The sequence below is a fragment of the Antechinus flavipes genome, chromosome 2 (assembly GCF_016432865.1).
Source record: "Antechinus flavipes isolate AdamAnt ecotype Samford, QLD, Australia chromosome 2, AdamAnt_v2, whole genome shotgun sequence".
In the NCBI taxonomy this organism is placed as follows: domain Eukaryota; kingdom Metazoa; phylum Chordata; class Mammalia; order Dasyuromorphia; family Dasyuridae; genus Antechinus; species Antechinus flavipes.
The window spans coordinates 646235592-646251451 of record NC_067399.1 but is presented as its reverse complement, the minus strand read 5'-3'; the positions used below and the strand labels follow the sequence as shown (position 1 = coordinate 646251451).

At 36.3% G+C, this 15860-nt stretch overlaps 1 protein-coding gene across 3 annotated transcripts in view; it reads right to left on the bottom strand.

Moving 5' to 3' along the window:
• RASSF4 (Ras association domain family member 4) overlaps nucleotides 1-15860 on the bottom strand; it is an 84257-nt gene that overhangs the window by 48967 nt on the left and 19430 nt on the right. For all 3 annotated transcript variants that reach the window (XM_051982350.1, XM_051982352.1, XM_051982351.1), the window contains exons 2-4: nucleotides 12735-12868; nucleotides 3573-3670; nucleotides 2588-2663 (exon numbers count right to left, since the gene is read on the bottom strand). In XM_051982350.1, the coding sequence (XP_051838310.1) occupies nucleotides 2588-2663; nucleotides 3573-3634 (138 nt within the window). In that variant the 5' untranslated portion in view covers nucleotides 3635-3670; nucleotides 12735-12868. The remainder of the gene's footprint in view (nucleotides 1-2587; nucleotides 2664-3572; nucleotides 3671-12734; nucleotides 12869-15860) is intronic.

Genomic DNA, 15860 nt, shown 5'->3' with positions numbered 1-15860 from the left:
ACTCATTCTGTAGCTAACAGGACTGATTCGGAGAATTTAAACTCTTTCAACTTCAGTGTCTCATTTGTAAAATGAGAATAATAATGTTTCTATCAACAGACATCCAGAAACATTGTAAGGAAAGTTCTTTCTCAATTGAAAAGCACTATATAAATATAGGTTAATAAAAATAAAAAATAATATTACCATGAACATTCTTATTATATGAATCAGATATGACATGATGTAATGAAAGGAGAACTGGTCTTAAAGCCAGGAAGATTTGGATTCAATTTGGCCTCAGATATAAACTCATTGTGTGACTCTTTGCAAGTTGAGAACCTTGCAAAGTTTCTCATTCCCTGAGTAAATCTCTTAAGACTATAAATTAAAGAGAAAGTGCTAACATACACTGCTAGAGAATTTCCCTATCTAGTAGTCTTCCCTGATCACAGGTACAGATAAGGAATTCTTAATTTGAAATCTATATACCCAGAAGGACAATATGGATAGTTCTCAAAGGGATCATGAACTTGGAGAGAGGGGAAAAATCATTTTAATTTTCACTAATCTCAAAGATACAGAGTATTTCTCTCTATTACACATGTAATCCACAAAGTATGAATCTGAAGTCCATGAAACAAAAAAGGTGAAGACTCCCTAGTCTAGATCTTACACCAATATTCATTCATATTCATATTCTCTCTCTCTCTCTCTCTCTCTCTCTCTCTCTCTCTCTCTCTCTATATATATATATATATATATATATATATATACATATATATATATACTTAAATCCTGTTACAGATTGAAATATTTATATTTTACACATAGTAGATATACAATAAATATTTTTTATTCCAGCAGTTGCCCTTAAACCTCTTATTTTGAAGAAGATGGAAAATATGAATTACTCTTGGAATAGGATGGCTATTGCAATGACTCAGGAAAGTAATTAGGAGGTAAAAGTATATTGGTGAGATCAGTTGATTCAAGACAATTTTCAGATGAAGAAATTAAAGCCATCTATAATCATATGAAAAAAATGCTCTAAGTCACTACTGATTGGAAAAATGCAAATTAAAACCACTCTGAGGCACTTCTTACATCTCAAATTGGCTAAAGTGACAGGAAAGAATAATGATAAATGTTGGAGGGAATAGGGGAAAACGGGAACACTAATACATTGTTGGTGGAGTTGTGAAATGATCCAACCATTCTAGAGAGAAATTAGGAAATGTGCCTAAAGGACTATAAAACTGTGTATACTCTTTGATCCAGCAGTAATCCTACTGAGTCTACCTCCAAAAAAAAAATCATAAAAGAGGAAAAAGGACCTACATACACAAAAATGTTTGTAGCAGTTCTTTTTGTGGTAGCAAAGAATTGGAAAATGAGTAGAGAGTCATCAATTGAGGAATGGTTGAATAAGTTATGATATATGAAAGTAGTGGTATATTATTTTTCTATTAAAAAGACGAATGGACTGATTTTAGAAGATTTACACAAACTGATGCTGAATAAAACAAACAGAATCAGGCAACATTGTACACAGCAATAGCAAGATTGTGTGATGATCTAGTATGACAGACTTGATTCTTCTCAGTGGTTCAGTGATCCAACGCAATCCCAATAAACTTTGAATGGAAAATGCCATCCACATCCAGAGAGAGAAATATGGAGACTGAATTGAAATCAACACATAACATGTTCATTTTTTTTTCTTTTTCTTTGTTTTTTTTTTTTTTTTCTCATGGTTTTTCCCTTTTGTTCTGACTTTTCTCTCTCAATATGATTCATAAGGAAATATGTTCTATAAAAGAATGTACATGTGTAACCAAAATAAAATGTTGTTTTTTATATGTAACTGGGGAAAATAAAAATTACAAAAAAAAAAAAAAAAAAAGATCAGCTGGTTCTAAGAGAAAAATATGAATCACTCTGGATGCTTCTCCTTCCTCCACCCTTTCCTTTCCAACATCCTCTTTAAGCCACAGGTTTCCTTCTTGGGAAATCTCTTCCCCTCTAAGGATATTCTCTCCAAGATGATTTGAACTGCTTTTAAACTTCTCAAAGCACTGTTGTAACTCTGGTCACATGCTCTTGGGAGAGTATTCAAACTGATAGCTTAGTTTCCTTATCTATAAGATGAGAGGGTAAGGCTGGATAGAGGCCCTTAACCTATTTTATTTCACGTACTCCACTAGAGAGACTTTTGTAGCCCTTCTCAGAATCACATTTTTAAATACACAAAATAAAATATACAAGATCACGTAGAAAACCAATTTTAGTGAAACAAAATGAATTATATTTTTGAAAGTACAGACCTCAGTTGAATAATCACTGGTAGAGATATTTTCCAGTTTTATTTTGTTATGAGTCCCTGAGAGTTTAATTAAACATAATAACAATAGTGGAGATGCTGGGGTGAATCAGGAACATATGATATGACTGAAAATACAACCTGATCTCCAATTGTAATGACTCTCTTCCTCAGTCCAGCTTAGAGCTGATTCCAAGCAAGGCCTTAGTCAAAATGTTTGGATTTTCTCAGGGCAACTTTGCTTCCTTATCTCAAACTCTTTTTTAAGTTAAACCAAAATCTTACCTCTCGATGTCTCAACTGGAAGCTTCTTCCTTCATAATAACAATTGTATGTTTTTAGCAGAGATAAGAGTTCTGATCTGCAGGGGTGAAAAACATAAATTTAGACTTGTGCCATGAAGAATGCAATACTGGCCTAAAAATCAGGAAACTAGTCATAAATAATTTGCTGTATAGGGATGGAGAAGTTAACATTTTCTATGTCATAGAAGAAATTTGTAAAATGAGGCTACCAAGATTAGCCTTGCTGCTTCATGGGATCAAATGGGATAACAGATCTAAATGCTTTGAGAAAGTCCTAAACATTATATAAACACAAGATAATTCAACAGGACAGTCTTGAGAACTGGAAACAACTGCTATCATCACCTAAATTCTATCCACACACTATCCAGCTTACATTATTAATATATTTTTCCCCAGTAAAGAGGACTCTGGGCGCATCCATGTATACATACACTCTACTGATGGGTAAAAAAGAATTAACAATAGTAGGATGGAATGGTAGGATTGGGAAAGAAGAGTTCACTAAAATCAGAGAGAGCAGTTTAGTGAAGCAAAGCATTCATCACATGATTTTTCAGTTCTTCAGTGGCAATCACAGTGGCTTTCTTAGAGTAGACTGGTGTAATTGGTATGGTGTTTATATACTTAAGAAGCTCAGGATCAGAAAGGATCTTCAGTGGGTTCTAGTTACCCCCTTCCTCACTTTATAATATAGGGAAACTGAACAGTAAGAGTTTAAGTGACTGGCCCTGGGTCACAGAATTAGCAAACAGCAGAGATGAAATGTAAACTGAACTTTTCTTGCTTCCAATCTATTATCTAACCCTCCCTCACTTATAGACAATTCCTAAAATTAGCCAATGATAGAAGATACAACTTGAATCATCCTCTTCCCAATGAATGGAATAAAGCAATTAGAAAAAAGGAGAACCAAGGAAGTCCTGTTTCATTACCCTTCCCCAGAGGAAAAAAGAAGCACCTACTTCAGAATTGATTTATTGCCACTGATGAGCACATGTGAATTGGGCAGGAGCTCTTCGTCCATCCTGATCAGCAGCTCTGTGGGGGCCTGTGAGCCAATCTGCCAAGAAATCAAAACATAAGTTCAAGGTTGTGGTATTCAGGTGGACCAATGGTTATCTGTCACAATCATTCAAAAATTATATTACCTTCCATCTCTCGTGCATATTGTATATGAGCAATTGTTTGCATAGTGTCTGCTCCATTAGAATGAGAGCTTCTGGAGAGCAGGTTTTTGCATTTTGTTACATCCTAAATAACTTAGAACAGTGCCTGACATACAGTAAGTACTTAATAAATGTTTGTTGAGTTATTATTGCTGTTCAGAATTTCTCAACTGGAAAAAAAGGTAGGAAATCATCTAGTTCAGCCTCCTACTCCATGAAAAAGCAAGTGATTGTCCTTTATGAAGGAAACAAACATCAAATAGATTAATCAATAAGCACTTATTAAACACTTACTGTATGCTAGGCAGTATAGATACAAAGACAAAAATTAAACAGTTTCTGCCCTCAAGGAGCTTACAGTATAAACAACATGTATACATGGAACTAAATATAAAACAAAGACAAAGTAAATACAAGTTAATATTTTCTAAGTAAGTAGAAGCTGGGGGAAAGACAGAAGTATTAATAAAAAAAGAATGCATGTAAGAGATGACATTTGAACTGAGTTTTAACAAAGCTAGGAATTCTTGAAGGCAAAGGTAAAGAAGAGGGTATCAAGTACGGAGGGTACAATTTAACCAACAAAAACAAAATGACAAAAATCTATTGATAACTATACATTACAGAACATAAAACATTACTGTCAGAGGAAGCTTAGAGATCACCTGGTTCCCTTTTCCCTGCAAGTCAGACACTAACACTACACAATAGAACCATATTTGTACTTCACCAGAATTACCAAAACCTAGTCATGCTTCACTCATTCTCCAACCCTCTTACCAACTATCTTGCTAGTCAAAGTATTCCCACCCCACCCCAAATTCAGGTACCATGACTGAATCAACTCTAATATTGCTCCTCTAACTGTATAAATAGATTCCAAAAAATGGAACCATTCACCATACTGGTACTTTTCAAATCAAAGTGATTTTGATCTTAGCTCTTAGATCACTACTCCCATATGTATCATAACAGAGAGAATATAGATACATATTATATAGTTTACATAATATATTAGAATACATATAAAATATTCCCTTCTATAATAGTACATATAGTATATAATTTAATATATACATATATGTTTATAGATATGGCTGGTTGGTTGTTGTCCTTAGTTCTTGAAGAGGACCAAAAATGACATCACTCTGTTAGAGTTGCATTGCAGTGTAACCAACTGACTGATCAGACCAATATGAGCTCAGACTGCTCTGCCACGATTGGACAGAAATAGTCCCTATAAACATTTGGGGGGCTTCTCTAACTTTGTATATCCTATGTTTCTCCTGAGCTAATTTGATTCTGCCTTGCTCAGAGAACCCAGCACCTTCTCTGATGAGGGCACGCCATGCTGGGCAGTCCTGTGCTAGTGTCTACCATGTCATACAATCAGTTCTAAAGTACGAGAGACCTGTATCACTTTTTCTATCTTATGAATACTTGCCATATGTGAGTTCTCCATAAAACAATCTTTTTGATAAGCTTCCATTTGGCATTCAAACAATGTGACCAGCCCAATGGAGCTGTGCTCTCTGCAGAAGAGTTGGAATGCTTGGCAGTTTAGTTTGAGAAAGAACCTCAGTGTCTGATATCTTCTCTTGCCAGGTGATCTTAGACAGTTCAAATAGAGGTGATTCTATTCCCTGGCATGGCACTGGTACACCGTCCAGATTTCACAGACATATAACAGTGAGGTCAGAGTAATGGCTCTGTAGACCTTCAGTTTGATAGTCTAATATCTCTCCTCTCACACACTCTTTTTGGAACCTCCCTAATACTGAGCTAGCTCTGGCAATGTGTATGTCATTCTCATATTGTCAATGTATACATCCCTGGAAAGTGAACCAAGAAAACACAGGTACTCCATCAGCCTGAACCACATCATCTGTTACAGTAAATGGTGAAATTCTGAATGCTGTGTATATGCATAAAGACAGGTACCAGAGGGGAAAGGAGAGGAAAAAGGGAAGGAGGGAGGGAGAGGGACAGAGAGAACAAGACTAAAGAAAGGCAGGGGAAGAAGGGAAGAGGAGAGAGAGAGAGAGAGAGAGAGAGAGAGAGAGAGAGAGAGAGAGAGAGAGAGAGAGAGAGAGAGAGAATGAGAGAGAGAGAGAGAAAATGAGAGAGAGAGAGAGAATGAGAGAGAAGGAGGGAGAGAAAGAAAGAAAAGGGGCGGGGGGAGAAGATTCTTCACTTGAATATAAGATCCCAGAGAGCAGAGATACCCTTTCCTTTGTTTAATTGTATCCCATATTTAGTACAGTTCTTGGCTTCATTCATTCAATCATATCTTCACATTCATCTTAATGCCCACCTTCAACATTTTCCACACAGAATGGAATCATGATCACTGGTCTCTCCAGGATCAGTCCTCACTTTTATTTGGCTTCTCCAATCCTGAATTGTCCTATATGAGTTTGGTTTATGTAGAAAAGCTATGGCTCTTTATAAATTTTGTAAGCAGACTTTCAGAGATTATTCTTCTTTCAGGATAATGGAAAAGCCTTTCATGGAACTGGGTATTCTTTTTATCCTCTCCTCTCTTGAAATGAAGGATGGAGTGATAATCAGTTAGCTAAAGGACTGATACAGAACTCTAGGCATAATCTCAACAGAAAGCCTACAAAATCAGAAGACCTACTGGGTGTCTAAGAGTCAACTGAGCCTGAACTTGTAGAATAAAAAACTATGTAGATCAAAGATTCAGACTGGGCAAATCCTAAATTGGCAGAGTAATAATGGGTGCCAATAACAGCATTTGAAAACAGACCATGAAAATGAAGGCCTATATACTGACATTTAGTCTATGAGAAACTAATAAACACTTTCATGAAAATCTAAACACATTGTGTCTCTACATTCCCCTGACCTATAAGTCTAATATTAGTCCTGACAAAAGAAAAAAATGGATTAACCTGACAAGACAACTTGTCCTTGATCAAACTTCCTGTTTGATTCCCTTTATAAATGTTTACAAACCAGCACTCTAATATTAGGTTCTAGAATTTGGGCAGTAATCAAAATCCATCAATCTAAAGTTTGAAGACATCATCCTTCTTTACCTTCTCCTTTTTTTTTTTTTTTTTTTCAATTGGAACATACACTGGCCCTGAAGTCAGGAGGATCTGAGTTCAAATCTAGCCTGAGACGCTTAATACTTTGTAGCTGTGTGATCCTCAATAAGTCACTTAACCCCAATTGCTTCAGGAAAAAAAAAAAAGGAACATAACAATTGGTTTAAAGATGACGAATTGCTTAGTTTACATTAATAGCAGCCACCCTCTGGAGACCTGAAACTGAGAGGAATGAACATTGGAAGAGTGGGCCCACAGGGGAAATTTTTACAAAATTACAGATTTTTGGGCTGTAAAGTACCTTGGAGATTACCCAGTCCAACTCTGCCCCATGATTTCATAAAGGAGGAAAGGAAATTCTAGAGGTTAAGTAGTAATACAGGAGAGCTAAGTACTGACACAACCGCAACCCACATCTCCTGCGCTCTTTTCATAGTATCATGTTCAGGGCCTGCATATATATATATATACTGACCTACTGCCCTTGTAATCCACCAATATGATCAAATTTTGTTCTTGTTTTTCCAGAAAAAAAAAAAAAAAACCCTGTTATCTAATGCTACTTCTCCCAGACTTGTTCATAAGGACTCAAAAACTTTTCAACACCAGGTATTTTTATTTATCCTCATTCAATTTCATCATATTAATAATAGCAGCAATTATAGTTCAAATTTATGTTAAGTTAAAGTTTGAAATGTGATTTATAAATCACCACATTTTACCCTCCCAATAACTCTGTGGGGTAGATAGTATTATTATCCATATTTTACAGATGGGGAAATTGAGGTAGAGACATTATGTCCAGGACCATACAACTAAGTGTCAGGGAAAGAAGCTCAGGTTTTTATTATGTTCTGATATTTCAAGATTTTATTTTTGAATCCTAACTATCAGCCAGTGCTAGTTATGTCTCTTACCCTGTCACCATCTGTAAATTTAAGATGCATGGCATCTATGCCTTTATCTAAGTCACTGATAATAATGTTAAAATATTATTAAGGTCAAATTCAGATCCCTTGGCACTCCACTGAAGATCTTCCAAATTGACCCAGAGTCATTAATGACTACTTTAGGGATTCGCCCTTCATATAAACCCAAAACCTAATTGTACCATCATCTAGCCTGCGATTTCTTAAACTTTTCCCACTTGCAGCTCCTATTCATCTGAGAAATTTTTATGCAACCTCAAGTACATAGGCATATAAAATAAGTCGACAATCAAACATTTACTGATAATAATTCATAATTTCTTGGCCCCTACATTCAGTTATGAGATCCTACATGGGGTCACAAACCACAATTTAAGAAGTTGGGATCTAACCAACCTCTCTCCATGTTGTCCTAAAAAACATGGTAAGATGCTGGATAAGACATTCTTATAAAATCCAAGCGAACAATCAAATATAAAAGGGGTCACTGCTGGCCACATAATGATTAAAAAAAACCCAAATTTGCATTATCTATACTTTATTGTATTTTTACTTATTTTTTAAAACATTTTCCAATTACACTTAAGCTAGTTTACTAGAATAACACCTCTTATGTTTAACAGTTCTTATCTCCAGCATTTAAATCCCAGGCCTATCAGCTTAGTAGTCAAAAAGCCAACAAGCATCTATTTAACACAAAGCAAATTCTTCTCAGGAAATGGAAGTTGAGAAAGAGAAAATGAAATCAGTTTGATATGACTATTCCCCTCAAAATGGACTTTACATAGAATACCTGGATTCCGATCCCAGCCTGGCTACTTACTAGCTAAATAAATGACTCTGAGTCTCAGTTTTCCTTATCTGCAAAAGGGGAATAGCATTATCCCAACTGATACCTAACCAAACCATGAGTGTATATGAATACAATGGGTTATTATTGTTCTGTAAGAAAGGGAGTCATGAATGCCAATTCACATAAACTGATGTGGACTGAATTGAGTAGAATCTCAAAAAAACATAAACATAATGACTACAAGACAAAACTAAAAGCTTTTATTCAAAAGAATAAGGTTTTTAGGAGGAGATAAGGAAAGATACTTCATTCCTTCCATTGGAAAACTGGGATGGGGTTAATGAGGAAGGAGAATAAATTATGGAGGTAGAATGCTGCATCTATTGTCAATCCCAGTAATTTCTTAGCTGATTTTGAACAGCTCTTCCCAACTATGTTGCAAAGAAAGTATATATTTGAAAATTGGTATGACTTTTTTCTAAGCTTCAATAAAACTTTTTAGAAACAAAATAATTTTTAAAAAGTACCTGTGCTTTTTATAGCTATTAACCTAGCTATCAAGTTGTTTGAGAATTTAATAACAAAACTTGTGAGATCATTTTGTAAATCTTAAAGCCCTAAATATTATAATTATTGCTACTGCCTTCATACGAATAGAGGAATCACATTACAATCCTTAGAATGAGGAAAATGAATCTAGAAACAGTGAAAAAAATAACTGGGACTGGAAGGCAGTTTGGATGTCACTGAAGTGACTTTCCTAAAGCACAAGTCCAACTCTTACTCCTCTATTTAATAAACTCCTGAGGCTCCCCATAAATCCAGGATCAAACATAAAATGTTCTGTTTAACATTCAAAGCATTTCACAATCTAGTCCACTAATACCTTTTTAATCTTCTTTATACCTTACTCCCCTTTATATCTTCAGCCAGTGTCACTGGCCTCCAGCCTCTTCCTGAAACAAGATCCCCCATCTCTCCAATCCAGGTATTTTCTCTGGCTATCTCCCAAGTATTGAATGATCTCCCTTCTTATCTCTATCTATAGCTTCTCTGGCTTCTTTTAAGTCCCAACTAAAATCCCTTTTTTTTCCTGGAAACTTTCCCTAACCGCTCTTAATTCTAGTGCCTTCCCTCTGTTGATCATTTTCTATTGATATTTATTTGTTTGCATGTTGTCTTCTCCATTAGAGTGTGAGCTCCATGAAGCCAAAGACTGCCTTTTGTCTCTTTTTGTATCCCCAGGACTTAGTACAATGTCTGGCATATAATAAGTGACTCATACGTGTTCATTGACTAGAACCTGGGAAAATGGTTAGGTTAAACAATAGGTAACATTTAAATCACTCTTTAAAGTTGACAAAGCATATATAACCTTGCTGTTTGCTCTGTGAAACAAGTTTGGAAATGAGAAGCGACTTGACTAAAACCATATTATTAGTAAACTTAAGAGGCAAGATTTGAACCCTGGGCTCAACACATCCATCTAAGTCACTTTCCAGTACAGGTTATTATAGAAGATGCTATGCTATGCTATGCATCTATCTATCTATCTATCTATCTATCACTATTTGTCTCCTCTACTGCAATAACCTGTAGTGAAATACATACATACATACACAGACATCTCCCCTTCAGAGACAGACAGAGAGGGAGGGGGGAAGAATGAGGGAGAGAAAGAAGAGACAGAGACAGAAACAGAGACACAGAGAAAGAGGAGGGAAGGAGGGAGAGAGAGGGGAGAGAAAGAGGGAGAAAGAGAGGAGGGAGAGAGGAAGGGAAAGAGGGAGAAGTAGACACAGAGACACAGGGAGACAAAGAGACAGAAACAGAGAGAGATAGAGATAAAGAGAGATGGAGAGAAACAGAGACAAATACAGACACAGGGACACAGAGAGACACATAGAGACATACAAATTTGCATGTGTATAAAATAAGGGTAGAAACTACAGTGATAACAGAGAGGAGAAAAAGTCTAAGGAGAAAAAATACCAGCACTTGGTTATTAATTAGAAAAGAAGAAAGAGAAAAGAATTAGAGATGACTTTGAAATCTAAAGTGCAGCCAACTGACTGAATCCATTAATAGAAAGTGAGAAGTCTTTAGAAGGACCTGTATTCACTCAGCTTTGGCCGTGTTCACTTTAAGACAAAGAAATGAAAATGATCAGATGACAGAAATGTGGATTCACAACTCAGAAAGAATTAGGGGTTAGAAATAAAGATTTGGAAGTCATCTGCATAGAAATGACCTTTAGGGGCTGATGAAGGTCAGATTATTAAGAAAGAAGGGAAAGGGACCAAGGACAGAGCTTGGGGGAATATCCATGTTTAAAAGGAAGGGAGCACTTATTAAGAGCAGTCAATGGGGAGGAGAACAAAGAGAGAAGAGTTGGGAAAGTTAAGTGAAAAGAGAATATTAAGTGAAATGAGTTATTTATTAAGCACCAAAAGCTACAGACTTATCATGGAGAAAGGATAACCAGAAAATACTTTTGGATTTGAGGATTAAGAAGTTAACAGTGACTTTGAAGAGCAGTTTCAATAGAATGACAGAAATTAAAGTAATATTACAGCAAGTTGAAGGAAATGATAAACACAGGAGTAGGGAGGGGTAAACTATGTCTACCAAGAACACCCTTTGACACAGCTCAGTTTCAGACCTTCACTTCCTCAAGGCAAGTCCCTAGAGGAAGAAGACTCCATGGTATTCAAAAATTCAAACACAGTCTTATTTTTTTTCCAGTTATAAAGATTTTGAAAGAGTTTCAGTTCCTGTGCTTACGTAGTTAGGTCCCTTTCAGATTAAGCTTTTGGTTAGGGAGGGAAAAAAAAAAGTTTGCTATACCATTTTCTCTCTATAAACATTTCCTCAATACCTTTGAATCTTTTAAGATTGATTTAAGTCCAGTAGAGGAGAGAGTAAGATAGTTATAGTAAAAGACAGATTGTTCAAAAAGAGTGCATTTCCTACTCAATTGTGGGTATAAGAAGGGAATCTGAACCAAATTATGTAGTTAATACTAACTGAACCTCAAGTTCCCCACTAAAAAAGGAGCTTTGTTCTTGATCGAAGACTTTACTTTAATGGGGTTGACTCAAGGAATCTGAGCCTCATTGGTGGCTTCTTAAAGGCAGACCAGGAAAGTCATTTGCTGTTCCTGATACAAAGTATTCTCTTTCTGCTTTTGATTTTGGGAATTCTACCTTTAAGGCTCAGCAACTACATATATGTTTTATATTTATTTTATATAACACCATATATAATTATGTTAATGTAATATCTATCACATACTGATATTATATGTAAGGCATATGTGCTGGTTGACCAATTGAAAACTGCAAATAGGTCACCGATTGCAGGTGAGTGACAGAGCTAAGATTGACTCCAGTGCCTGACTCCCAAGTATTTCTGCTATACCCTTCTATACACTAAGTTTCATGCATTCCCTTATACCCAAAGCCTTTATAGCACATTATTTTGCATTTGGTACAGTGCCTAGCATACTGTAAGTGCTTAATATGTGCTTATTGAAATTATTTGATTCTAACATTTTTAAATTAGAGGAAAGTGCCTTTTTAAAAATATGTTGATATATGTTAAATCCAATACATGTATCCATATATATAGTTATCTTGCTGCACAAGAAAAATCGGATCGAGAAGGAAAAAAAAAACTGGGAAAGAAAACAAAATGCAAGCAAACAACAACAGAAAGAGTGAGAATTTTATGTTGTGGTCTACACTCAATTCCCATGGTCCTCTCTTTGGGTGTAAATGGCTCTCTTCAGCACTGAACAACTGGAACTGGAACATCTCAATGTTGAAGAGAGCCACATCCATCAGAATTGATCATTGTATAGTCTTTTTGTTGTTGTGTATAACGATCTCCTGGTTCTGCTCATTTCAGGAATCTGTCTTTTTGAGGAAGAACCAAGAATGAAATGGAGACTTTTAATTTCCAAAATTAAAGGGAATGAAGGGTTATCCCAGTAGTGTCTAACATGGAACAAGTTCATGGAATTTAGAGCTAGACATTATCTAGATTCTAGTTTAAATCTCCAATTTTATAGGCAGAAGGGTGCCCTGGGACTAAAGGAAGCTAATTGCTATAATAGAGTGTTACATGGATAAAGAGGCTGAAGTCCAGAAAAGTGACTTACCCAATGTTAAACAGCAATAAATCGTAGAACTGGTATTTGGAGCCAGGAGAGCTGAGCTAGAATTCTGATTCTGTCACCGATCAGCTTAATGACTGGAGGCTTATGATTTCACTTCTCAACATCAGTTCCTTCACCTGAAAAAAGAAAAGCATGAATATTGTGATTACCAGCAAGTCCCAGAATCCTGCCACCTCTATGATTCCCGCCCATCACATTTGTTTAGATTTCCCAACTTCTCTGCAGGTTCTGCTTTCTATTTCAAGCCTGTCGATCAGCCTTTCCTCTCAGTCTCACAAGTATCCGAGCAGTGAAAATGTGCTTGAAGTGCTCTTCCTGAAACCTCTTCCATCTCTGCCTTTAGTTCTGGGGAAATGTAAATGGGGGGAGCAAGAAACATGCACTGGAATGGTATCTCTAAAGCTTAAGATCTGGGTGGCCATGAGTAGACTCAAAGACTCCTACTCTTAGCTTCCCTATCTAGTATAGGGAAATATTCCTATGCAGTATCTCCCTCACAGGACTATTGTGACAGAATTGTTGTGAAGATCAAATGAGATACTAAGTAAACACCAATTAAGTGGCTACTATATGCCAGACACTGCATTAAAATTTGGGGATACAAATGTAGAAAAAAAGAAAAGTCCCTGACTTCAAAGAGTTTATAATCTAATCTAATTCAAGAGAAGCTAAAAAGGCACACAGAGAAATCCAAAGCAGCATAAAGAAATGAAGAGATGCTAGTTTGGGCATTAAGTGGAGATTTAGAGAGTTCTCCAATCGTATAGGTTTTAAGGGGAAAAAAGGTACTGGTGAGGTGTATGTACAAAGGCTAATGGGATATTGGGGGGTGCAGGATAATGGGGTAGCATGATGGGGAAATCCTAAGGAATGTAACTAAGTGGGAAACAATCATGCATGTAAATAAGCATCTAAAGTGCTTAGAGAGATACTGAGAAAATGTCTGCTAGCTTTTACCATCTATAGCTGATCCTTCATCCAGAGAACAGAGGGTTTTTTTTAGGTACTTTATCTACAAAGGACATATGAAGGAAGATGCTATTTGAATCCAGAGGAAAAAAATTTGATAAATAGAAGTACATATAGAAATATTTTATGTGTGTGTATATGTGTATATGTGAAATTGAAGCCCAGAAGTTGAGGGATATACTTACCTCATAAGAAAAAGGAATGGGGGTGGGGCACAATAGATAGTGCAGTGGATAGAACATTCTTAGGATCTGAGTTCAAATACACCCTGAGATACTTATTAGCTATATGATCCTGAGAAAGTCACTTAACCTTACCTACATTAAAAAAAAAAAAAAAAAAGGAAGGAAGAAGGAAGAAAGGAAGGAAAGAAAAGAAGGAGGGAGGAAGGGAGGGAGGAAGGAAGAGAGGGAAGGAGAAGAGAGAGAGGGAGAGAAGAAGGGAAAAAAGGAGGGAAGGAGGGAAGGAGAGAAGAAGGGAGGGAGGGAAGGAGGAGGGAAACAGAGCAAAGGATATAAATGCAAGTTTTCTACAATTAGTCTTTTTCCTCTATATACTAAATTATGAATTTAGGCAAGGCAATTCTCTTGGCCTATTATTTACCCTGAAAAATAATGAATTCAAAGTTCCTTTTCCTATCCAGGTTCTGGGATTTTTATTCCTCCTCTTTTTTAAGTCAAAAAATTTTAAGCATGTCTGTGAGTTAAATAAATGCATTCTAAATAGCGTTTCCATGACAGCTACTGTATGAATAGTTCATCATTGTCTCCACATTTAGAAGAAATGACTTTTAACTTCTGCAAACTTGCCAACTTTCTGCCCAACACATTTGCACAGCCCAACAGATGTTACAACTAACCATTCTAACCTTGATGCAATCCAATCATTACTGGAGAGTTCAGTCCAATGGGATTTCACCCATTCCTACACCTTCCAAATGAATGGCCAGGAAAGACTGGGAAGCTGAAACCAGCATTTGGCTCGAGGTAGGAGCTTTCATACAATTAGTAACCTGCAAGCTCAAAGGAAGGGCAGGGAGCAAAACAAGAAAGAAAAGGAGTCTCTTGAGAGGCGAAACAGGTCAGTGCCACTGAAATGAGAGTTTGGCTTCAATTCAAACTACTGTTCAGTTAATCTCTCCCTCCCTCTGCCAAAGGGCCATTTGCTTCAGTCTTTCTCCAAAGGGCATCTAAAAAACAGAGAACCTCATTTAGTAGCTGAAACAGCAGCCATATCCTTGTAGAAAGATATGTTAATAGACAGGCAGTGTGCCAAGGGAGAGAATGCTAAGCTTGGAGATGGAAAAGCTCAGTTCCCATCCCTGACACTTATTTGCTAGATCAGAAAGCTGAGCTCCTGGAGGTAGTCTAAACCTATTTCTCCTGCTTATAGTGGCTAGGTGGTACAGAGGAATATTGGATAGACAAATAGTCCTAGTGGGAAATAAAAATAACTGAGGATCCTCAGAATTGAGAACGAGCTGAATGACCAGATTTTGAGTCTGATTCTCTTAATAGGATATAATTATAGCTAGTGTGACACAGTTATTTAAACTTTTTCCACTCATAATCCTTTTCTTCCCAAGAAATTTTATAGGTGAGTATATGAAACAGATAAATAATCCTTTACTAATAATAAATCATAATTTCATGATCCTATAATCAGTTATGAGACTCCTAATGGAGTCGAGACCCACCGTTTAAGAAGCTGGGACATAGAGGATGGATTTGATTTACCTGGCTCCCAAGTCTAGCAAAAATCCACTGTCCTATCTATCTGAATAGTCCTTTTCTTTAAACCCTCACAACATTGTTTTTTAGCATTTCCTGCTCCAAAGTTTTCCTTGTAGGATGGTTTTTGTGTGTGCCTCTGATCTCCCTAACAGATTGTTCTTTGAAAAAGTGAAAAAGGGACTGTTTTTTAATTCACTTTTGTGTCCTAGGACTAGGTATATATCGAAAACCCAATAAATGCTTGTTGAATTAATCCTTTCTTATGTGGAAGCACAATAAAAACATCTCTTCTTTTTCAGTTGAATAATATTTTTTTGAAATAATGAATCCAATAATACAGTTACCTACAAGGAAGAAATTTAATCAGGACTTAATTTTTTTTAGGAAATAATAACCTCTGATAAAA